The sequence below is a fragment of the Aphelocoma coerulescens genome, chromosome 1 (assembly GCF_041296385.1).
Source record: "Aphelocoma coerulescens isolate FSJ_1873_10779 chromosome 1, UR_Acoe_1.0, whole genome shotgun sequence".
Taxonomy (NCBI): domain Eukaryota; kingdom Metazoa; phylum Chordata; class Aves; order Passeriformes; family Corvidae; genus Aphelocoma; species Aphelocoma coerulescens.
Window position 1 is genome coordinate 10,736,202 of NC_091013.1, and position 25,598 is coordinate 10,761,799.

General features: G+C 35.7%; 1 protein-coding gene across 11 annotated transcripts in view; it reads left to right on the forward strand.

Annotated features, from left to right (window-relative positions):
* The window catches only part of DMD (dystrophin), a 1,181,986-nt gene that overhangs the window by 935,203 nt on the left and 221,185 nt on the right, over positions 1–25,598 (forward strand). For all 11 annotated transcript variants that reach the window (XM_069032076.1, XM_069032238.1, XM_069031841.1 and 8 more), the window contains one exon: positions 3,476–3,665. In XM_069032076.1, coding sequence (XP_068888177.1) covers positions 3,476–3,665 — 190 coding nt within the window. The remainder of the gene's footprint in view (positions 1–3,475; positions 3,666–25,598) is intronic.

Genomic DNA, 25,598 nt, shown 5'->3' on the forward strand with positions numbered 1-25,598 from the left:
GTAAATGCTCACACATCACTTGACTCATTTCCTCTCCCACCACTATCCCCTCAACTCCAAGCCTTCTTAAAAGAGCATCATAACTTCTGTCCTGCAACAAAACTCATACGACAGCTAGAGTTGGTGAGTCCACTCTCACTGATCCCACTGGTTCCTAAAAATCAAATTTACAGGGATGATTGAACACCAGCTTGCCAACTTTTAGACATAAAAAAAATTTAGGCTTGTGTAAAATTCAAATTATCTAAATTATAGCTGATTTACTGTTGTAGTCAGGAGACAAAAATTTACTCTAACCTTGATCTGGTATGACAGATGTGGATAGACAAGGGAGGAGAAACTAAATTCCAGAAATGCTAGTGTCTATGTTTTATAGAGAGAGTGTAGTTTGCCTGTCCTCTGGGTTTCTAGATGCAAATAAGATAAATCCCACCTTTAGTGTTTCTTCCTTGAATAAGAGGCTTTTGGTTATACTCTGTGTGATTATTTTTATATCATAGTAGAACAGATTAAATCATGATTATTCCATTAAAATAGATATTTTTAAATTGTTATTACTATCTTTTAGTATTTTAGGAGTATGCTGTAGTGTTTGCACTGTGCAGTTTTCCATTTACACTAAAATATAGTTCTGGTTACTTCCTGTTAATTTCTTACAGCTTGCATTCCCTCTAAAATTAAACATATCTGGATAATAGAGACTAAAGAGAAAGCATCTTTATTTTGGTTTTGTGCAATAATGTCCTGTTCAATATATATATTTCTTTCTTCCCTATGATTTTCTGCAGTTTATCATATGCTGGATTTGATGCTCAGTTTTATTCTTCATGTTTAGACCTTCTTTTCTCATTCTAACTTCATACTTTTGTAGTGAGAAAGCCAAGTAGAGTGAAGTTTACTGATACGCTGCAGAACTGTCAATGTAGCTGAATGTTTATTGCATGTTAGCTGTACCAAAATTTAAAATGCAAACTACTACATATTTTCTGATGGGTGTCTATCTATGCTCATAGATAAGAAACATTTTTCTGTAGACTGAAAGGATTATGTGCCGTAAGATTTCTGTGCATCATAGAAGTGACAGAAGACTCTTCATGATAAAAACTTCATTCTTTGCCCAGGTCAATAAAATGCTGTATTTTTTCATGAAGTCTGAGGCTTTCTCTAAAACACAAATTCTGATTTGAGTAATCCTTCAAATTGCTTTCCCTTTGAATATCATTTACATATCTGTGCTTGTGTTTTGTTTTTTTTTTAAATCTCACTGTGTATTTGCAGAATGTTATTATTATTGTTATGTATTTATAGGAATTCAGGTGTACAGTAGTTAAAAATATGTCTTTCATGGTTTGAAGGAACTGGGTGAGGAAAAAAATGTTATATGTGATTCTGCAAAGGCTATTAACTACCATGCTGCACACTGTAAATTGAATTAGAATAATGCTGTAAAGCATATCTCAGAATTGTGCTCTGAAGAACTGGAAAAAATACATTCAGTTCATGCAAGTATATTCCATTTCCAAATTGTGTTGAATAAATGTGATGCTGGTTTTGAGCTAAAAGTGGTAAATAGGTCAATACAGTATTTTCCAGGTAAAAGATTTTCTGTGTCTTATTATCTTTTAATGTATATTGCTAGTATATTTATGCATAATTTCTATGTAATTATTCATTAGTTTAAAAAAAGGGTAAATTCTTTCATTGAAGTTATTTTAAATTTCAAGGGTAGCCTACCCACAAGCCATGTTTATGCCCACACAGAATAAAGCTGGGAAAGAGATCATGTTCACTATTCTTCAGCTGAGTGTTTCCTACTGACAGCCCCCTGGGGACACATTCTAATGCAGGCTAAGCAGTGCCATGATGTGGAGAATTCCTGTAGGTGGCAACAGGTGCAACTGAGGTGAAAATCCAGTCCATTTTTAAGCTTTAAAAAAATTGATAGATGAGTTTGTAGTGAAGCGTTCAATAGCTTTCTCAGATGTTGAATAAAAAATTAAGTCTTTTTTTAACAAAATGGTTGGGAAAAGCAAATAAGATGTCAAAGGATTAAAAATATAATAGAAAAATGGCAGTTCTTGTGGCATTAGTCTCTCAGGGAGGATATTTTTTTTCTGAAATGGTTGTCCTTGCCTGTACTCTGACTGGATTTTTCTGTTCTTACTATCCTCTGCTGCTGTTTACTTATATGCTTGTCAAAAGCATGTTAAGTCAGTGCCACTTGGCAAAACTTGTGGTGGTGTGGTTTTTTTTCTTTTCTCACTTCTACTAGCGTACTGGGTTTTAGGGTGATATCATTACTTTCCAAGGAGTACAATCACTTCATGACAGGGAACAGGATTAGAAAGAGAGATTAGCACTTGGAAATTCCATTACCTCCTCTGATAAATTACAACTTGAGAAATTACATCTATTTGAATCTAGTATCCTAGTCTCTCCCTAAAAAACTATACAACTAGACAGGAAATCTATCGAGATATGTGAAGACCACCACAGGTGTGTAGACTTAACATAGGTGTGCATCAAATTGCATTCATTCCACTTGAAATAATGCACATTACCAAATGACCTCACTAAGTATTTTCAGAGCTTAAAAAATTATTTTGTTATCATGTTGATATTAAACAAATATGCATGTAATACAATAGGGAAGTAACCTTGACAGATTCGTGTTAATGAACAATGTCATACTTAGCTGCTCATGTTTCTAAATCCATATTTTGCTCAAGTTCAAAGTAAAAAAGTCAGTGAATATGTGACACCTGCATTGTACATGAATGCTGATGTAACACAGATCTGCTTTAATGTTTTTTCAGCACAAGAATTGCTGAAATCTTTTGTGTTCTTTCCTAATCTGTGAGTTAGACCTTCCTCAAGGATAAGATAGCCTTTGCCTTTAAAACTTGTATTTTATCATGTAACTGATAGACATCATCCTTGTAATTTATCACATTCATATTGAAAATAAAACAGTAATTTCAAAAAAGAAACCACAAAACCTACCAGAAACTTCAGTGTTATTAGCATTTAAGGTGCTGAACAATCTCCAAAGGTTTCAAGTCATGAAAACTAATCTTCAAATTTATCATATCATGCAGTGGTCAGGAACTATTTTGTGATTTCTAAAAATAAACAAGAATTTCCACTGTAGTGTAAGAAAATAATCTTTTATTAAAACAAACCAGGGAATTACTTCTGATTTTCAGTTCTGCATATTTTAGGCATAACACTTAGAAAGAAGTGGTTTTACTTAATTTTGTGTCAGATGAATTTCATTTACTGCTTCTCAGGTGAAAATATAAAAAAAGAACCCTACCTGCCAAACCTACAGTGCACGTTCTGTAGCTAAGGTATCAGCATACTTACTTCACTGGTACTTGAAAAATACTTAGTGTGTCTTTGTTATATTTTGATTTAATGATTAAGGTTTTTTTCTTGCAAAGAACAATGTATTTGATTATTTGTACTTGTGCAGGGTTTTTGAACGTGAAGCAGCTCTGGAATCAGCCCTAAGAATGTTGCAGCAATTCTACCTGGATCTCGAAAAGTTCCTTGCTTGGCTTACAGAAGCTGAAACAACTGCAAATGTCCTGCAGGATGCTACACACAAAGAAAAGACACTAGAGGATGCCAAAATGGTTCGGGACCTCATGAAACAGTGGCAGGTAAGACAACCACTTCAGTATAGAGGCATTTGACAAACATGAGAGTTTATCAAGCATATCTGATATTTATAGAAGTTATATAATTTGCATCAAGTTTATTCTTTGTAGCTTAACTGAATTAGTTTTTCTCCATTACTTTCAAATACATGAGAAATGTTAATTTGGTAGTCTATTATCAACACGCTCTGTTGCAGTAATAAAAAGAGATAACGATGCAAATTGTCATAGTAAATGGCTGGACAGTTTTCATACAGTTATTTTCCTCTGGGGGAAAGAAAAATCTTAAAGTGAGATAATATTGTATTTAGTGTTTCAGGGAATCTTGAGGAGAAAGAAAATTAATTAGTTGAGATGGTGCTGTTGAACTGTGTTGTTATACTTCCATTGTGTTTTCTTCACTACAGTTATTGAGAGGAATACAGATATATCTGCTTGAGGTCTTAAATTCCTTAAATATGAAGTTGATTGGCTGTTTGGAAGGCAGGACCCTTTCTTCCAGTATTAATAGAATCATAGAATAGTTTAGGTTGGAAAAGACCTTTAAGATCATCAAGTCAACCATTAACCCAGCATTGCCAAGGCCATCACTAAACCATGTCCTTAAGTGCCACATCTACACATCTTTTAGTAGCTCCAGGGATGGTGACTCAGCCACTTCCCTGGGCAGTCTGTTCCAAAGCTCAGTGACCTTTTCAGTGAAGAAATTTCTTGTATTCCCTCATAGTGCATGATTTTGCTATTGACAGGAAGTTCAAAACTGGATATTTAAAGCACTGGATACTCTATGCCTTAATTTATTTATTTATGAAAAACATACTGTGAAAAATTTAGTTATAAGTGATTAAAAAAAAAAAGAGTAAACTTATATAGTGGTCTAAGAATTCTTAACTATAAAATAAATTAATTTATTGTGATGGGTAATATTTGCAGTAGTCATAACCCAGTGCTCTGTATCAAGTCTTTATTGTGAAAGCTTTTTGTTCAAACAGGTATAGTTTCCTGATAGCGGTGCAAATATTGCCTATCTATTTGCTAAAAATGGGTAATGGAGCACAATTTTATCAATAGAACAATTTTATGATGCCAGCTGGATGATCAGGAAAGAGACTATGGCTTTTCATTCTGTTTCTCAGGTATTGCTGCATTGATTCTTCCAGGCTTCACACCCTGCTTGTAGGAGTTCTCTCTCACAATTCACTTTGATGTATAATGATGAAAAGCAAGAACATGACATAAATGTGTAGTTTGCACACAGTTTATGCATATAAAAGATTCAGACAAAAAGGAGCTTTGCTAAGTCACAGAAGTCTCAGAAGTATGTATTTATGTGCTTTGTGGAAAGGGGTTATTGCTCACTAATCCATACAATCAGCCATATAAAACATAAATAGTGATAAGCCTTTTTTTAACTCTGTATTGTGGGTCAGAAATGTACTTAGCCTACACAACACATCAGACAATGACTGTACTGCAAGAAACTCTCTATGTAAATTGTACATGTATCAAAAGAGACACATTCAAATAAAGTCCATGTCCTCAACATGGTTTGTTATCATCCAGTATATGTAGTAAAACTGCAAGCCCTGCCCCAACATAGAAAAGATCCTAAATGCTTTCAGTCAGGATTAGAATTTTCCAACTTACTTTTTTCTTTTTCCATATGAAGTCTTTTTTTTCTTCTCTCACCAACCAGGCTGAATCCAGATCCTAGGAGGTAAAATAAAATGGTGCTTTCTGATTAAAGATTAGTGTCTCATGCGTCTTTGGAAAGAAACTTTGACTCCCTGGGTTTATAGAATGCATAGAAGTTATGGTCAAATATAACAAATGGATTTAGATCTTCAGTCTCTGTCTTGCTCTTTATGCAGTTCCATAGACTTGAATAATGTGAAAATAGTCACTAGGACTTTTCTGTTTTAATCTGGTATTTTTAACCACTAGGTGTAAAGCAGTATTTTGATAAATAATTTTCTACACAAATAATGAAACACCTAAATTTCTGAGTTCAGTAGTAGCTTTGTATCCTTGTCAGTACAGATGTTTCTCTCACTTTAAGTGATCCATCAGTTTTCTGCTTTACACTCTCAAACTTTATTTTATTTCTTTAAACAATTGGCAAAATAATGACTTGCTGTACAGAAACTTTTTATATAGTGACAGTTGCTTGTCTAGGAAAATCTCACATTTTTAGGCATTTGTTTTCCTTTTCATGTTCAGAAACCATTAACTCAGTTGTCACTAATAAAGATTAATCTTTCCTTAGTAGTTAGCAGTTCATTCAGTAGCAGAAGGAGAAAGGTGAGACTTATATAACTGCACATTCTAATTACCTGATGATGTAATTATATTAAAATGTTGCATTATAAACACCCTGTTTGTTTGTACAAGCATGTATTTGCATGCATCATTTGTCTGAACTGACAGCAATGTAATAGTTGAGGTGATTCACACAGTTAAAATACTTTCTGGAGAATTTTCAAGGATACAAACCCATTGCTCGAAGGAGTTGCATAATTATGTGCTGGTTGTTTTTTTTTTTCTAGCTGAAATACATCTTGTGTCCTCATGAGGCCTGGTTTGATAAGTAACCATATGAGGGAGATGAAAATTAATTTCACTTTCTGCTTTCATACTTCTAGTGATATGAACTCTCGACAGTGTTAATTATAATCATGGGTCGGTTTACATGACACCAGGCCTGCTGGTGACAGATGAGGTACACCTGTCTCAAAGGGGGAAAAGGATCTTTGCACAGCAGTTATCAGGGTTTAGTGAAGAGTAAACTGAATTTGAAGGGAGAGAGATAGAAAACCAGGCTCACTTGAGATAAGCCTGGGGACAGCATGCCAATGTTTGAGGGATGGTGTGCTAGTGAGGTCCTTTGGTCTGACATCTCAGTAGAGGTAGGGGCTGGAGATCCATGTGGCTTCAAAGATACAAGAGTTACTGATGGGTTAGACACCATGGAAGCACCTGAGAATGGTCACACAGGAATTAGGGGTTCTCCCCGCAGAAGGGTGGTGGGATCAATAACCCGAAGTCTACCTACACCAATGCACACAGAAGGGACAACAAAGAGGAGGAGGTGGAACCCATTCTGCAGCTGGAAAACTATTACACAGTTGCCATCACTATGGTGGGATGACTCACATGCCTGGAGTGTGCAATGGGTGGCTATAAATTCCTTGGAAGGGATTGGCAAGGCAGGAGAGGTGGTTGGACAGCCCTGTATGGAAGGGAGCGTTCTGACTGTCTAGAGCTTGATGCTGGTGACAACAGCGTTGAGTGTTTATGGTTAAAAATCAGGGGAAGGCCAACAAGGAGGATGTTCTGGTGGGAGTCTGTTATAGACCTCCTACCAGGATGAAGAGGAAGATGAAATATTCCATAAGCAGATGTGTGAAGTCTTGTAGTCACTAGTCCTTTTACTCATGGGGAACTCCAACTTACCAGATGTCCTCTGGAAATGGAGAAACACAGCAGAGAAGAAGCAGTGTAGGAGGTTCCTGGATTGTGTGGAAGAGAACTTCCACAGCATTCTCCTTGAGAAACCAACTCTTCATGGCTTGGATGGGTGTGCTCTTTGCTGGATAAAAACTGGCTGTGGGGCCAGGCCCAGAGAGTTTTGGGGACTGGAGTCACGTCCAGCTGCCAGATGGACACCTGTGGTGCTGTCCAGGGCTTAGTTTTGGGGCCAGTCCTGTTTTCTGAGGAGTGACTGAGGGAGCTGGGGGTGTTTATCCTGGAGAAAAGGAGGCTCAGGCTTTCAGCTTGAAAGTAGGTTGTAACAAGATGGGAGTTGGTCTCTTCTCCTAAGAGGAAATGGCCTCAGGTTGTGCCTGGGCATGTTTAGATTCGGTATTAGGAAGAATTTTATCAGAGAAACAGTTGCAAACATTGAAACAAGCACTGGCTTCCCAGGGAAGTAGTTGAGTCACAATCCCTGGATCCCATGTCACTTAGGGACATGGTTTAGTGGTAAAATTGGTGGTGTTAGGTTGATGGTTGGACTTGATTATTTTAGAGGGTTTTTCCAACCTTAAGAATTCTATGATTGTATGAAGTACTTTTCTTGTCTGTCTTTTTAGCAATAATTGTATGTGACACTTTATGCAGCTTATGTGATATTAGATACAATTTTGAAGCTTCTGTGGATTTATCTTGTTACTTTATGAATGCAATCAGTTACTATTAAGCCTGTAGATTAATATAATCACAGATTTTTTGGACTGAAATTTGACGAAGAATACTGCATGTGACACCTAGTTAAACAGTAACTAGAGAATGCTTTTGTATTATATACACAGCTTACAAAATGTTTCTAAAATAATCTATGATGACTGACAAATTATTGGTGGTATAGACCTGACTAAAAGTATTCCAGGATATGATAAATGAAGCAAAGTTAATACTTAGGCATGAAATACATAGCAGATTTATTTTTATTGCCACCTTCATGCTCACTTAGCCTATAACCTAAGTCGTTTTCCATTAGAGGCAGGAGTTTTGCAGCTCATAATATGAAAAATATGCAGTGCCTCAAGTTATACCTAAGAATATACAGCATGGGCAGTACCCTTCTTTTCTCACAGTGATGTTTTTATCTAAAACAAGGGACATGAACAGCAGGCAAAGCACTCTTTTCTCTTCTAAGCAATGCTTCAAAGGGGCTCACCTGTTTTTAAGGTGTCCAGGCAGCTGTTTTTTACAGTAGTACAAAGCTGAGGTAGATACATATTCCTGACATTTCTCAATTATTTATCAGAATAGGTTCTTTGAAGATAAAACATTGTTTCCAAATCTATTTCAAATATAATTTGTATATAATTGATCAGCACAGTTCATTTTGTGACATGATCTATGGATTAGATGATAAATCTCACTAAAAGAGAAGAGAGAATGTGTAATGTGTAATATTCTTGCTCATTTCAATACTAAAAAACATTTAATATTAATTAATTTTCAAGTTCTTCCATTCTCTGTTCTGAAAAACTTTGTCATTGTCCTTTCTGAAACACTTTTTCAGTTGCTTTTGCCTATAGTTGTTCTCTGAAAGCTTTAAAAATAGTACATAATCTTCTTCCCTTACCTGTTTTTTTAAAAAGTTTAATTCTCCATATTTGCCTTTTGTACTAACTTGTTGCCAGTTCTAAAATGAAATCTGTTCTACAGTACCTAGAATAGAATAGCAACTGTCTGAGCCATCTTACTCCACTGAATAATAGAAGAGAATTTCCAAAATCTTGAGTTTTAACACAAGTGCTCTTACAACCTAATCTGAGACAGGGCTAGATAGTATCTCAGAGTGAATTTTTATCTCAGAGTGGATTTTATTAAAATATTGGATAATATTACTTTGAAAATATGAATTTCTCAGTATTGTTATTAGCAGTCACGAAATGTTCTTTTGTTGTTAACAACAAGTGTCTAATACTGAACACTTTCACAGGAGGCTCAGGTGCTGATTCTCAATGGGGAAGACAATAATACATCTGTTCTTCTTAGCTGGATATCAAAGAGAAGTGGTCAGAAATCAGCAATAACTTTGTCACTGCTTTTTGTCAAATATTTGGTTTCAGTTTGTTTAGTCTGGATGGCCTGCATTGCCTAGGAGTTGATACATGAATGTGTATTCTGCTTCTGCCCTCCCCATTTCTGAACTTAGATAAAAACCCCTTATCAGCATTAATATTCATTTGGGAGGTAAAAGGCTCATTTTATCAAGAGATCTAGTACTCTGTTACTAGAGTGAGATGTAAGTACTCTTAAAACTTATTCTCATGAAAATAAACAGCTCTCAATTGTCAGATCTCACATATAAAGTGGGTATTTCCAAATAAGAATATAAATTTCTTCTTTTAATTTCTCATTTGCATATGTTCTCATAATCAAGGTAGAAGAAAAATAAAATTTTCCAAATGTGCTAAATCACTTAGTATATTCACACTTGATTGATTTATGTACTTCCTCTGTAAAAGCTTATTGAGCACACCAGAGGGATGGTCTTAATTTTTCATTTGTAGATCAATGTTCAAACCCTACTATCTTTAAAGACAGGTTTTCAAACACAGATTAGATGGGAAAAGCTTTTGTAGCATGAAGTGTGAGGTTCTGTTGTGTTGCGTAAGATTATTAGAGGGAAAAATCACAGGTAGAAATGGAATGGAAGGGATAAGAGGGTTTGCCATTATTCTGAGCAGGTTCCAGTTCCTACATTTTCTCCTGACCGTATAATTTCTATAGGATGCCTCTCTTTGTGTAGACTTTTCTAAAGCAGGCTGTCCCACATTCAGAAAAGGGGATGGATGGACTTTCTCCTAATCTTTCTAAGTATATGTCATATTTCACTGTAGCCCATCAATTTGAAGTGACAGGAACTAGACTGAGTGGTTGCCAGAACTTTGAAGACTTCTGCCATTCCATCTTCCCGTGACCATCAGTATTTACTAGTACAGTCTAATCTGCCATTTAGTTCTTCTAGTCACTTTGTATTGCTTATAGCACATTTATTTGAAAAGTGAATAATCAGTAAAAACTAGGCAAAAACCCAATGGTAGCCTTTAATATATTCTGATGATGAGTTTAAAAGGGTATCTGTGCCTTGTGCAATTATGCCTCCTACCAGACTGTTCAATACACTTGGCTAAAGAGCACATAATTTTTCATTTGTGAGACCAAATGTGTATTTTCCCAAGGCAGGTAAAAAGAAAAAATGATTGTATTGTGGTTATTAACATATTAATATAAAAAGGATAAGTTGTACAGTGCATAACAGAGGAAAAGTATTAATTTTGGCTTAGGGCAGATATCTTCCTGAATATGTAAGAAGTCAATGACCTAAAAAGAATACAAATAAGGAATAAAATAAAAAAGTACAAATCATTTTCAGAGAAAAGTTATACTGGTTTTGCAAAAGGTTTTTAGACAGTACTCAGAAAAATAGTTGTCTTCTAAGAAATGCCCCCAAATTTTCTTTTTTATGAGTATATAGCTGCCATGTCACAGGTTTCCTGCATGTGAATTTACCCTTTTGCACAATACTAGCTGTTCTGTATATGTACTGTGCAGCAGTTGTTTACTGTAGCAACTCCCACTATCTGAACCAACAATGTTTGGCAAAAGTAACTTTTCTATATCAAGTGTCCCATTTCATTTTCTGTCAGAAGTTTGGACTTTCTTTATTTCAACTGCTGAAAAGAATTTGAATCTCTTCTGTCAGCATAAAGTTCCACATGTTCATTTATCCTTGCATGTCACATTTTTCATTTGAATAATTTATTTTCATTGGATACCATTTCATTTTGTATGTTTGTCTTGAGTAGATTATTCCATTTTGTTGATGTTCACCACATAAACTGCCATTTATCCCACATATGAATCAAAGACTATTTTTTTGTTTATTAGTACAGAATTATTTTGTCAGCCTGTTTAGCAATTATTCCAGTGGGTTCATCACCTGTTATCACTTATAATATTAGCAACTTTCTGGAAGGGGACCTTTGTCCTTCTTTGTGGCAGTGCTGTATTATGTTAGGAGATTGTAAACTGGTGTTCAGGATTTTCCATTTGGTTAAAATGCATGTTGTTTGAGAATTCAGAAAGTCCAGCCTTAAGTTATATTTACTTATCACAGTTTTACTGTATTTTGTCTCAGTAAATTTAACTAGATTTGGGCTTAACTTCTCTGAAATTGTTAGTAAATAATTGCATTTTCAGAGATTGAATAATGTAATGAAAATATATAGCTACTTAGTACTCTTTCTAGGGTTTATAATTGCTATTTTTGTTGTCAGTTCTCTGATTTTATATATATTTTTTTTTTATGGGGGAAGGTCATGTGATGTTAGGATGCCTACCAAATACCCTAATACAGCAGTACTGAGCTGTTTCTCATGAGACTGAGTGATGTTATTTAGGGCTTATGACACTGGAAATCAGATGTAAGCTCACAGATTCTATTATATAGGTTCTACTTTTATATGTATTGTACTTATATATACATTCTATTATCTTTCATGTATATTATCCTGTGGGTTTAGGCTTATACAGATAACCTGTTCACCTTGCGGGCTACATTTTTTTTTCAAATAACCAGTGAATTTTCTTTAGGTGAAGTTAGCAGGATGTAAACACTGGTGCAAGCAGCCACAAACTCTGCTGTTTGTATCGAGGTATCAGTTTAATGTACTGAATAACCAAATTATAGGAATGCAGTACCATCCTCTCTCCCATGTTTTGTCTGCCTTAAAATTATTTAGAGGCCACATAACCAGTTTGTTGTGTAGCTGCCACCTGTTCTTACTGGAATTCTTACTGCAGGTGATGTAGAGTTGACTTCTGACACCTACTTTTAAGTGTTAATGGTGTGTGAGCTGTTTAAGTTCTGATAGGAACTGGTGGAATCTAGAAAGTTATGCAGCTGGTCAGATGCAGTTATCCCATTTTCTTCACCTCCCTAGCAAAGCAAGAGCAGCTGTGTTTGTATCTCCTCACGCCACGAAGAAATGTTCAGGAGCTGTTTCTGAATGTGTTTTGCTGCAGGAATTTTCACCACTGAGCTCAGCTGGGTTGTAGTTCCTTGTCTTCCCAGTTCTGCACAGACAAGGATAAGAGAGAAACACTTCCAGACGACAGTTTAGTCCAGCTAAGCTGGGGCTATTTAACTCCTGGAGGAACACATTCCTCTCCTCTGACTTAGAGAGAGTGTAGGAGAAGTAGCTAAATAACTCAGACTACACTAGCTGCCTAAACTGGGTGTAAAATGTGTGTGTGTTCTCTCTCTTCTCTCTCTCGTGTGTAAATGTGGTGGGGGTTTTGCGGGGATTTTTCACTTCATTTGGTGGTGTTTTACAGGTTAAAGAGCTTATAGTTTCATGTCGGTCCTGCCACTCTGTATACTTCGAAATTACTCAATTGCCCATGAGGCAATAGAAGAGAAACAAGATGTAAACTCAGACTGCTGAGGTCACTTTTTCCCAAAATGATGACCATGAATTTAGTCATAGATAATTATGAAAATGTGTGAAAATATACCTAGAAAATGTCTTCTGCCAGATCACTCCGGGTTTTAAAATGTGTCTTCTGCTGACCCTCCTGCCCACACAAATGTCTCATAAGTGTTGAGGCAGTGATATTTGTTTGGTTTTTTTCCTCTGCCTCTCTGAGAAATGTTTATGCCTGATGTTGTTCTGGCTTGTCTTGCATCTGTTGTCACCAGGTGGGAAAGTGTTAGCGCTTTCTGTCCTTTGTGTTTCTTTTCCATATAAAATGGGTTGAAGTGCTGCAGTAACAGTAGTTTTTCATATTTACCCTTCAGTGTGGAATAACTGTTCTGAATCAGAATAGAGGTGGGAGAGGCTGTAGAAATGGCAGGAGCGTTCAGAGATTTAGCTGTCCATTTTTGCCCCAGTAAATAAGCAGCTTTCAACTAACCAGATTATGGATCTAAAACAGAACACAGTATTTATGAACAATTGTAGCAGAGAAAATAACACATTGCTTATCATATGATTAATTAGGTTGGATTTAGTATTATGCACTAAGAGTCACCAGAAGTGTTGGTATGAGAGTGAAAATATCTGGACTCAAATTAAAACTAATATCTTCATCTCCACACTGCCTATGTAGTTGAAAAGATAATGCAAAACCAAAAGAGGCCATAAGAAATAAGAATTGTGCATATTAATCAGTTCTGAAGATGAACATTTTTATTTTTGTACTTTGTGTAATATTTTTTCATGTTAAAAGTCTTCATAGCTTATAGCAGGTTGATTGAAAAAAAATGGTATCAAAAAGTCAAAAAGAACTTCTATCAGGTTACACTGATCATTTGTTGTGAAATAAATGAATTAACCTTAAAAAGAGACTGTGTGACTTCTTTTTAATAATGCCAGAATATTAATTTCTGGTATCTGAATCAGATATTACAGTTTTTACCTGAACTTTGCCAATGGAGGATATGTGAGCATCAACTAGTAACTAAGCAGATTAAAGATATAAATTATATTGTCCCCAGAAACACCATACATTGTCTACTATACTAAACTTACCTAATTTTAATTTCTATCTCAGTTTGTTAGGTTGCTACAATTTTAATGACTTTTTTTTTTTTTTTGCAACTACTTCATAGTTCAACAAAAAAGAATAGCAAGACACACTTCCTAGAGAACTAAGTACAAAACCCAAAAGACTGAATCACTTAATTTCATTGTTGAACTTCAAAGGTCTTTTGCTGGGAAAAGCTTACAGTTGTCCTGCAATTTTTTGCACTGCTTATATCAAAGAGCATTTCCCTGATCTATAAATGAAGTGGCAAATCCTTTCTTTCCAGAACCTGGAAACCTGCTGGAAGCTGCGAGATCAAAGCTATGAAATAAACCTGTTCTCACTTATGTTACACCTATTACAGTCACAACAGTGCATTAGCCTGAATGGATCATCTCTTTTTCTTTTTAACTGTGATATTGTAATTCTATGCCTCATGAGTTAGGGTTGCAGCAGTGTTTAAATCCCAGCTTGTTGATTTGCTCAAAAAAAAAAAAAATTTAGTCATTTTATTTTAACCTTTGATTTGTGGGACATGGAATACTATGGAAGGTTAGCACCACCTGAAAAATACCGCCAAAAAATGTAATTTCTGCAAGGGGAGCTATTAAGTGACAGCTTGTTTCATTATCTTGTGTTTCCTGTTAGATATTGAGCACACACGTTATACACCCGGGTGTTGCTCGGCTCACACTACCTCAGGTGAAACCAGGATCATTACCAAGTTTAATCCAGTTCTGTGATCAGGGCATGGAAGCAGAAATGCTGCATGCTGTCCTTGGAGCAAATGTGCAGCTGCTTTTCCACAGCCATGAATTCCTCCTAATCCTGGGAGATTCAAGTCCTGTAGATAGCAAAAGGAATTTTACAGATCATCAGTGTTCGTTGTAACTGAGGAAAGAACTTACTGTAACTCAGGAAAGAAACTCTTTACCCAGGTGTTTGGGTGAGATGGAGGAAAGGGAGAGGAAGCTGTAGGGATTTTTAAATTACTTAATTCGTTTATTTCAATTTTGAGGCTACATTATTCATTTAAATATTTTTATGTTTTTTTCCTAAGATCTTTACAACACAAGGCTGACATTTCCACATTAGGTGGGGGCAGATATTTAGAATATATACTAATATAAATCAGATTTGCTTAAAATAAAAGTATTTTTTATTCTCAATTTCTATGTTCTTATGTAGTTTCTGCTTTTTCATTGTTATATAATTTTCACTGCATGCCTCAATACTTGGGAACAAATAGAGACAAGCTGGACCTGACAGAAGTAGAAAAAAATCATTTTATGAGTTTAGTTAAGAAACTTTGTAGAAATTTGTCTTTATTAGCATGCTGTTTTGATGATGATTTCTCTGTTTTCATTATGGCTTATAGCACTGTAAATTAATTTAACATGAAAGGATGAAAATATTGCTTTTAAATTTTTTCTCATTAAATTATGAAAAAATATTACAATAAATAATAGAAAAGAATGCCTCTGGTAGAAGCTTCTGTTTACTCAATCACTGGCTACAGCAAGAGTGAATTATTGCAGAGCTAACTCAGAGGCAATATTTTTGCAGCTACATTACATAAAACAGATGATCTCAAAACTTCAAAAAACAGCACAGAAAAGAAAGCATAGTCTGGATCCTTTGAAAGTTAAACATCTCTTTATATTTCTGTGAGAGGCCTGGGCAAGACAGTTGGCTGGAATTGAAGCCTCTCACATCTCAAGTCTTGTGGTAATAAAGTGGAAAGTAAATTTCATTGATACCCTGCATGCACCAGCTCAAGGTGCTGAATTTGAGGTCAGGATGTTCCACATACATGGGTGATTACAAGGTATCTGGGTGGGTAGGAAATAGTTCTGTAAGTTACAATTGGGATGCTGATATTCTCATCAGCCTTACTAAAACGTCTGTAAATTTGCATTACATGGCAAGAGCATCTTTTGTTTTGTTTTGGTCTTGGCTTTGTAGTTTGGTCTCCCTATGGCCCGTACAGGATGTTTTCTATACAGCTCTGGGGTGCTAAAAACATTCCTTCTGCTTAGGTCTTTTTCTTCTCATTTGTAAATCAACATTTCCAAGGTATCTTGCACACCTCAGTTCCATCCCTTTGCAATAATCCAATTTAGCTTCAAGCCTGGATTGTTCCAAATTTATTCCTCTGCAGTCTTTCTGTTTCCTCCTTACATTAATTTAAAGAGGTGTTAGACCACTCAAGTTGGGCTGGAACCATGTTATATACAGGCAAGAATTGGACCTGAAATTACTTATGTTTTGTCTGTCTTACCCACTGGAAATAACATGATAGAAGATATTTTAAACCACTGACGAACAGACATCTTGGAAATTAACACAAATGCTCTTAATTACTGTAATGGTAGTGAGTTCTTTGATACTTAATTTTATGGAAGGGATCATCTATAACCCTTTCTTTTTAAGTAGTGATGACTTACAGAAATACAATACAGAATAGTACTTGTGATATCATAATGCATTTGGGCTTTTTCCTCTCCTTATCTGAGATTTCTAATCGTGATTCTGAGAGATGCCTTGCAAATGCTGATTTACAACTGAGAAGTAGAAGAGCCAAGAAATTGTTTGCTACGATGCCGTCCTGGGCTAGCACGATGTCCTGGCACCAAGCAAAATTCTGCCTGCCCCAAGTGGGGACAGACGGAGACCGAACACGGCGCGGGAGGGCCGGAAAAGCACCTGCTCGTGTTCGCCTTGCCCACCAGTGGTTAGGGCGCGCAAGGAGGTGGGAACAAGGCGGAGAGTCTTCCTGTGGGGGAAGGGGTTTATTCAGGACCAAAATCCACAGAGAAAAGACCAAGCCACGTGGCTTGCAGGGAGTCATGCACCCCCGTGAAACGGGTGTGGAAAACACACAGTAACCAATGGAACAGCAGCCAGGGGGTGTTACCGAGGTGGGGAGAAGGGATTACAGCAAATGGGAGAAGGGGTAGGCAGGGAGGAATAACAAGGACCAATTAACAACCGAAGAAAAGAGAACTCTCTGGAAATACAGCCAAATATGAGAAATAAGGGGAGGGGAGGGCTGCAGCCAATGGTAAAGCACGGATTTATGTATTTCTCACAGCCTTAGGAATGCTCAGGGCTTTTGGGCTGGGGCAGCATCAAACCAATGGACCTTTGGGTCCACTTGATCCGGCTGACCCTGGCTTTGGCCATGGTTCACTGCAACAATTGTTATATTCCAGGGCATTTCTTGGTGATTTAGTAATCTTGTGATTTCTTGATTTTCTTCTGCAAGAGAGGTAGAAATGTTACCTTTTATTTTGTTGTTGATGCTAGATACATTAAACAGGTGTTATTTATGGAGCATTTGTGAATGTCGCCTGGAAAACATATATTGAGCATGTTGTTGTGTTAGGTTATGATTCTTCCATGCTATGGACCAATGAAATAAGAGTCTTCTTTTGAGATTCTTTAGACATTTCGTGTGCCAGAGATGTATGTATAATAAACTTGCTATATACGCACATGTTCATATGTATAATTTTCTGTGTATTTAGCTCTAGAAAACAGTATTTGCATTTGGCTGTCAGTTTCCAGATTGTATTCTAAGTTGCACTTCTAGGTTAGTATTTATGATACAGTGCTGACACTGAGCAAGCTGATCTCAAGAATAGAGCTATTAGAGGATAAAACATCATTTCTTCTGGAATGTTGTCTACAGTCATGAAGATAAAACGTTTGCAAGGTTTTTGAAATGTTGGGCTCAGTTGTGCCTTCCTCCAGGCCTTCAGGAGTTACTGCTCTGCAGTAGGCAATGGTGAGAAAATAAACTGCCACAGATGCTACTGGGAAATCTTGAATGCTTTCCAGAATTTGCAGTGACAGCATTCCCGTGCCACTTGCTTCCCACTGTTTTATAAAAGGTACTACAGTACAGTTGGTTTGGGTAATTCCCAGTCCTTTTAGGTTTGGCTGTTTTGGTAAATGAGGAAAATAGAAGAAAGAAATTTGTATATTCCCAAAAGATTGCTCTTCTTGCTGACTTACACCTGGACAACCAAACAAAAAATCTGTTTACATTTGGCTATCTTCATGATAATATTTTCTGAAAACAAATGTGTGAAATTGTGTCATACTTAGGAAATCCTCTTTAGGAGCTACACATCCACTTGGGCAGAAAAGAAGCAGTGTTCTATGTCTTCTGTAACAAACTAAATGATGCTACTCCTGTTAGGGATAATAAATGGTGTTAATAAACACTTTCAGCATCTAAAAAGCAAATTTATTTGCTAAAATTATTTTGTAATTTAAATAAATTATTTTGAGTCTATCATAATTGTCTCATGGAATATTAATGAATGGAGAGAGAATAAATTTAAACAATTCCCTATTCATCTCCCTTTTCTGGCACACAGAAATACTGTTTATTTTAAGTTATTTTGTGCTACACTTCTGACACCCGTTTTGAGTTAAAATAACTGTAAAAGTCATATTCTTTCTTCTTATTTTTTTGTCTTTGTTCCTTAAATTTTGCCCTAGAACTTGCACCACTGGAAGAAACAATTGTAGAAATGAATGCTCAAATCTTGTTTAGTATTTTGCTGATGTTGGTATAGATATGGTCAGAGTAAATTTGTCCTGCAAATGCAAAATAATGTATACATAGGGACATGTATGGTTATTATAAATTGGTGATATGAGTAGCTGATATTACTCTTTATTTTCAGGATAGTTGCTTAGCTGCTGTTAGGGCTTTCCCATCTGGGAGGGTAGAGGGAATAGCTGTGATATTCATGCTAGCAGAGCAAGCAGATGCAGCAGTGAAAGAAAGAAAGTAAAAAAACTACATATGTATGAGACTCTAAGGACATAAAAGTTTCCTTTCAGATTAAAAATTTACCTTTTTTTTTTAAGGTTGGTCTATTTGAAGCTCCAGCCTCTGAGTTCATGATACACCCAGGCCAGACTTGTTTTGGGTATGCTGGGTCGTTTGTTCATTAGTGGGGTTGGTTTGCAAGTCCAGTACTCTTGTTGGCCTTATCTTTAGCTGGACTTTGGAAAATGCTGTTATGAAATGCTTAGCACTTAATTCTCTATAAAGAAGCCATAGATTTGTTTTGTTTTATATGTTCTTCAGTATTTTTTAAGAAAACCGAGACTAGGGTTCCCTGGGCTTAAGTTAAACCATTGCTTGTACTAAATGAATTTGGCAGTTCTGAAATTGGATTTTTTTAATTACTTTTGCATTACATTCCCAAACCACCATACTGATTAATTGTATTACCATTTTAAAGAATATACTTGGGCTGCCAGGTGTGGAGGGGAAACAGAACAAATTGATGTTCCATAACCTCTAAACCAGTCTTCTGACATAATTGAGATGAAGTGGAACTTTCCACAGAGCTGGTGCCCAGACTTGAACCAGATGTCAGCAGTTATTTCAATGGTAATGGTCTGGCAAAGTTGACAGAACCAAGGAAGTCGGAAGTTACAAACTTCTGTTGCTGTCCAGAAAGTATTTCGGTCTTTCATATCACAGTGATGTTGCTTCCCTGAATCTGTGAATTACAAAGGCAGTGATATTCTTAATTGTTTGAGTCATTACTGGTTTTGTAGTCAAACACGACTTTACCATGATTGACTGTTTTCCTATGAATTTAGAGATGCAATTAGATTAAGGGCTGTTCTGTGCTGTTACAGCTGAAGGTGAAGAGAGATAATTACGATGTATTTGTCATTAATAGGGCAGGAAAATTGTTATTATAAGAGGGTAAAGAGGCAGCAAAGTAGTGGTATCATAACTTCTTTTTTAAGCAGTGAGGAAATCTTTTATAATAAAGATCACATTTGCATGGGATGGCTGCATGATGTCTGTGTGAGCTGTTCAACATGATTCCTGAGGCTTTTTTGCTAGACTCTCCTAGTTATCTCAGGATTAATTTTTTTAAAAAGTACAATGAACATGTTAGTGCCTTATGGTTTAAGTTAATCACATAAAATATCAGAAGATTAACTGCTAGAACATGAATTAAAATTAGACAACAGAGAATTATCTTTACCTTAGAAAATTAATTCTGAAAGCATGTAAAGCTCATTGGCTTTAGTATTAGGGTTAGATGAATATAAAGATTCAGATTTTGGCTTGTCCAGACTAAATCAGGTTGCATTCAGCCCCCAAATGTATCACTTAGGACAATTTTTCGGGTTGGTTTTCTTCCTTTGATAGGAATAAATATTTTCAAAATCAAAGTTTTTCAGAGCAATAAATGAATTTCAAAGAAATTTTAATATATGTTGAAAAATTTTCATTATGGTGACTTGGTTTTAGGAAATGTATTACTTTTTCATGTGCATGCTATAATTAAATTTCATTTTATGGCACGTATACAGTATATTAATATTCTGTTTTATGATTTTGTGATTATATCAAAATAAAAGATGGCAGAGTTCTGGCTCATAACTCTCTCCCTCAATGAGGATGATAGTGTACTTCCAAGATTTCAATAATTCAGTATTCATATACTCAGAAGTCTTATTCACAGAGCAGAAGTCTTCTTGAAAGTCCCTGAATATGCTTAAATGAAAGGAATAAGTCACAACAGACCAAGAGTGGTCTTTAATATCTTATTATTTATGTGTTCTTCCAAAAGCTACGGAGAACTAGGGAGGAGTGAAGCAGATGAATGAAGATGGAATAAATAAAAGTTAACTCAGGTCAGATAAAAGCTGGTGATAGGAGGAGGGTAGTTGGGGATACAAATAAATAACTAAATAAATTATCCCCCTCTGTCCCTAGCACTTAATCTTTGTGTAAGAACTAGAAAGACAATGTCTTTTATGCTGAACCTATCTTAAAAAAAGACATGAAAGCCAACACACATCAGCTGTGCTTTTCTGAACTTAAAAGTTGTTTATCTGTGCACTACAGAAATAACAGGTGAATTTTTATGTAAAGTCGTTAACCTGTCTTTAACGTAGCAATGACATAACAACTACCATTTTAGTCCCATTTCAATAAAGTCACTTTTGCATACCAAAATACTGCACATAAGTAGAACTAAGATGAACATGAACTTGTGGTTTTATTGATGTGTGATATCTCTATACCAATGTCTGAGTTGTCTTCGACAGCGGCCACAATTATTCTTGCATCATAAAAACATCACTAGACCATCCTTGGTCTAGACTATAAATGCCAGTTTTTAGGTGCACTGTGGTACTGTAAATAACTAAGCAATTCAAAATGTTATTTTTGAAAGTATAAAGAAACTCTGGCTATATTTTTCTGGATTTCCAGTATATGTTTTGAAATTGGTAGCTGCAAGCAGTATCCCTCCATGCTTCTTTCGCTGACTTCAGAATTCCAAAGTAGAGATAGCAATAAGCAGGGCTTTTCAAAGTGTATTTTAGCAATCTTTTATATGTATACAGTCATGTGTGTCCAGACCTATCACACTGCATTCTGAAACTACTGCTTTATAAATGTTTGGGGAAATGTGACTGTTAAGAGTAATTTTATCAGACCTAAGAGAAAAAAAACTATGAAATTTAACAGTGAGAAGTAGTATTTTTTCGCTTTGAACTAAATGTACAGAAATCTCCTGAAGACCATGATCCTGCTCCGAGCTGTTGAAACATGGGGTTTGGCCTCTATGGTCTGTCATTTATGGGGGTTTTCTTAACTTTAGTTAGGCTCTTCATGAGAGCCTGCTTTTACACTGTCAGATTTGAAACTGGTGCTGTAAAATTGGTCTTGTAAGTCATAGTTTTTTCATATGTATGATCACTTCTTTGAATTGCTTGCTTGCTTTCTTTGCAGTAAAGAAAATGTTGAGGCATTTTCGTTTCCTTTCCCAAAGGGGCAGTGCATGTCTTCAGCACTTGGCAAAATGATCCAAGGTGTTTTGGGTATTAAACCCACCAAGCCCTTTCTGACTCTCCACAGAGGGTCAGAAATGTTGAGTTCCCTTTCTGAACATGCCATGTTCAGCTCTAGGGCTTATTGGTCTGGTATCATCCCTTCCTGGTGGCACTGGAATTACAGAATATACCCACAGTAGAAGCATATGGTATTTTGTGATGCTATTATAATGAGTGCCATTGAAATAAGAAAGATTTGACATTTCCTCCAAAGAATCACTGTCACAGAAGCTATTGGAAACCTGTAATGCTACAACAAGCAGATATTAATTAATGCTGTGTCACAGTGAGATTCCTCCTATTGAACTGTTTATTATACATACATAAGAGTGAAACAAAGTGCTTGGGTTAATGCTATTGCAGTCAATTATCAACAAATTAATAATGTTTAACCTACTTTTAGAATACCTTTATGATGAGATATTTCCTCTGGTTTATTAAGGTCACCAGAGGAAAGATTTTAATATGCATATTCTTTGCAGTGTGAGATAACATGCACATTTTTCTATCAAAACAACTTCAATGTAGTAATGTTTCCATTTGGATAGAATAAATCTATTAGCTTCATTTATATTTATTCCCATGTAGAAGAGTTGATGGAATGTCTAAAAGCTGTCAAGGCAGTATCAACTGATTTCCAGGAGAAGTAAAAATGGAACTTGATTTTGATACCCAAGAGTCTTAGAATATAGAACCAAATATTAAGAAACATCTACTTAGAGAATTGACTAAAAGTTATAGAAGCAGAACTAAACCATTCATATGCTGTTTCTGAAGAGTAATTGAGCATATAAATATGAAGGTGGATATAAATTCAGGCTCTTTCAATGAAGAGAGCTTTCTCATGAAAATACTAGATTTGAGAATTGCCATAGCAACAGTGCTGTTTCAGAAAGGGACTAACACTATTTATTTTCACTATTATATTTCCATTTCAATATATTTTCCTTATATTTATGCATTTTCTGGACTTTGTAATGTTAAGAGAGTGTCATACATGTGTGCTGACTCCAGAGTCTCTGAAGGAAAATATTTAGCTAAAAGGAATTGATGTGCAGAGCTGTAAAATGGCAGCTCTAGCATCTGAGAGGCAGCATGTATCTGAATAAAAAGCAGTGGTAATATAGCAGTGAAAAAGAAGAGTAAGATTTTTAGTGTAAGTAGTACCCTATTTATCTAATTTTAAATTATGCTATGTAGTTTTCTGATTTGTTGGAGACAAAGGGAAATCACTTTTTGGCAATTAGTAATAATTTTGAGTTTAAAGAGAAATAAAGAGAAGATTTTGTCATTTAATAGTCTAATTTATTTGGCACTTAAAACACTAACCCTTGTCATATTTGAAGATATTCTTTACATAAGGATGAGCTAATTTGGTTTTTTGTGATTTTGCGGTTTTGATTTGGTTTTTATATGATGTAAATAAATGATATTTCCTTTAATATTTGGGAAATGTGCGCTTTACCTTTGTTCCAAAGAAATATATTTCAAATATATTCTCTCCAATTTTGCTGCCAGTAATGTATTTCTTTTCCTTTTAGACTAGCAAGGCTTCTATTGCAAAGCTGTTCTTATGTCCACTCTGGCAGGAAGCTAAATTATCTGAAGACATAGCAAAGAATATTCAATTAACTAGAGCATCCTAATTGCTCTAGTTACATTTTTAAATTTAAAAGGGGCAGCAAAGACCATCTCTTTTGGTGGCTCATGGAGTGGTTCAAGTGGCTCACAAAATGACACAAAAAAGAAAGATATGTCTGATTTTTAACCCCATTTTATATTTACTCACCTGTTATCTGGAACTACTACCTCCTCCATTAAGTAAGTATCTGTTTAATTTTTTTTTCTTTCTCACAGGCTTTACTTTGGTGGGTTTATTCCATCCCTTCTGTAGTTCTGGATATGCAAAAAGTCTTGTCCATTTGCTACTGCTGTGGTGCCTCTGGTGCTAGAAAAAGTTACTTGCTTTCACAAAAAAATCTGATTTCCATAAGATATAAATAATGTCTGAACTGAAGTTAAACAGTTGCAGAATTATGAAATAACAACTTCAGTGTTCTTTTAGGGACACCACCAATATTGAAGTAGCCAGGACAGAATAATCTGAAAAGACAGCATTAAATTCTCTTTAGCTGACTTTTTTCATTATTTTTTATAAAGTAGAAAGGGAAATTCCACAATGGGAAACATTTTTATGTTTATCTTATACAGCAACCAGAACCTCCTTTTGTCTCCTGAGAATTCTTGTTTCTAATCCACAAAGGTTCCTTCTTTTGAAATCTGTTTTCTATGCTGAGATCCAACATCAGCTATCTGCTAGTGCAGGATATTCATTCAGTATTAAATGTTCTTTTTGCTAAAGGCCATGACCCTCAGATTCCTGAGTTTCCAACTTTGTATTCAACAGAAACCTGACATACAACAACTGTTGACTTCCTTGTCCTGAGCACAAGTTAGCTTGAGTTAGGTTTCTAGTTAAAAGACAACTGTCTTTTAGAGAGGTGAAAAGTCATTTCTAATCTATATAAATTGTCTGTTTCCCACAGCTGATACAATTATATGAAAGTAAGTTGAGAGGCAAAAAGGAAAACATTTGTGTATTTGGTTGTGTATTTATATTTTCAATGAGTACAACTCATGACCTTTAGTAAAAGGGGCACGCACACACAATGCCTTATCAAACCAGAAACTGATTAGGTATAACACCAGACTGAGCTAAATTCAATTCTGAATATAAAAAAGTGTCCTTTTTACTTTTAAAAGAACATTCACTGAGTACATGAATGCACATGCTTGTGCACATGCTTACACTGACTGTAATCAAAGGAAATGAAAATAAGCTAAGAAGGCTTGAAAAATCATTTTTAAAGGTCTATCATAAAGCATGTTCATTCCTGCTGTGTCACATGAGACAGTGGAAGAAAGACTATTTTGTTATTTGTTTGCTGGTTCAAATGAAACCAGTACTCCTGGTTTCATTATCTTCCTCTTTCTCGGCATAACACAGCACCATTGCAGCTGTTGTGGAGTTGCAGATATATCTAATTAATAATGAAACACAGCACCAGCCTAAGAGCAGACTTCCTGTGCCACCATTTAGAGGATCCTGGCAATGTTTATGCCCTGGGCAGTTTTTATAGCTGGCACCAAGTGTCAGGACACTAATATGCCCCCGTGGCTCTCATGGCATTCAGAAAGGGCTGAACCTTTAGGTTTCTGACCCTTTATGTTTCACTTTATGTCCATGAGCCAAGACCACTTACACCTGTCTGGTCTGGCCAGTTGCTGCTCTTCTGTGACACAAGGCTGCTGTCGAGTTGTGTTTGCTCAGTTGACCCAAGGCTACCTGAGTCACTCCTACTTTTTGAGCAGCTTTTAAAGTTTTGTTTGGTTATATTTGCAAGTGATACACCATATGCTTTGACATCTGTTGTTTGCATGCCTTATTTTAAGGAAATATTTAGACCATTTTAAATAAAGGCATTTCTATTAAAAGTATCATTATACTCATGTTTTCCAAGCACACCTTGATAGGTAGAGCTGAGCTGAGACTTAGTCCTCTTAAAATTGTTGTGATTACAGCAGTCTTGGTGGACAGAAAAAAAGCAAAGAGTAGGAGATGGATTAGAAATCAGACTTTCATTGAGTGTCAGTTTTACTGTCTTTTTCTAGATTCAAAGCAGATATTAGAACTCCAAAAATGGCTTTAAAACATCTAAAAGATACCTTAAGGTATCTTTTTTCCACTTTTCATCAGGAAAGACACATAATGAACTACAGAATGTAATTTCTTGTCATCAGCTTGAAGCTGAATTTTGTCATACAAAGATATTAACTTTGGAAAAGCATTTTAGAGACTTGTCATTTAAATATGATTTTGGAAGTTTCTGAAAATTAAACAGACAATAAGGAGTCTTAGACTATGATTAAAGAAAAAAGGTCAGTTACCTTCTCTGCTCTTTTATATCTCAGAATACACTGGTGAGTATATGGGAG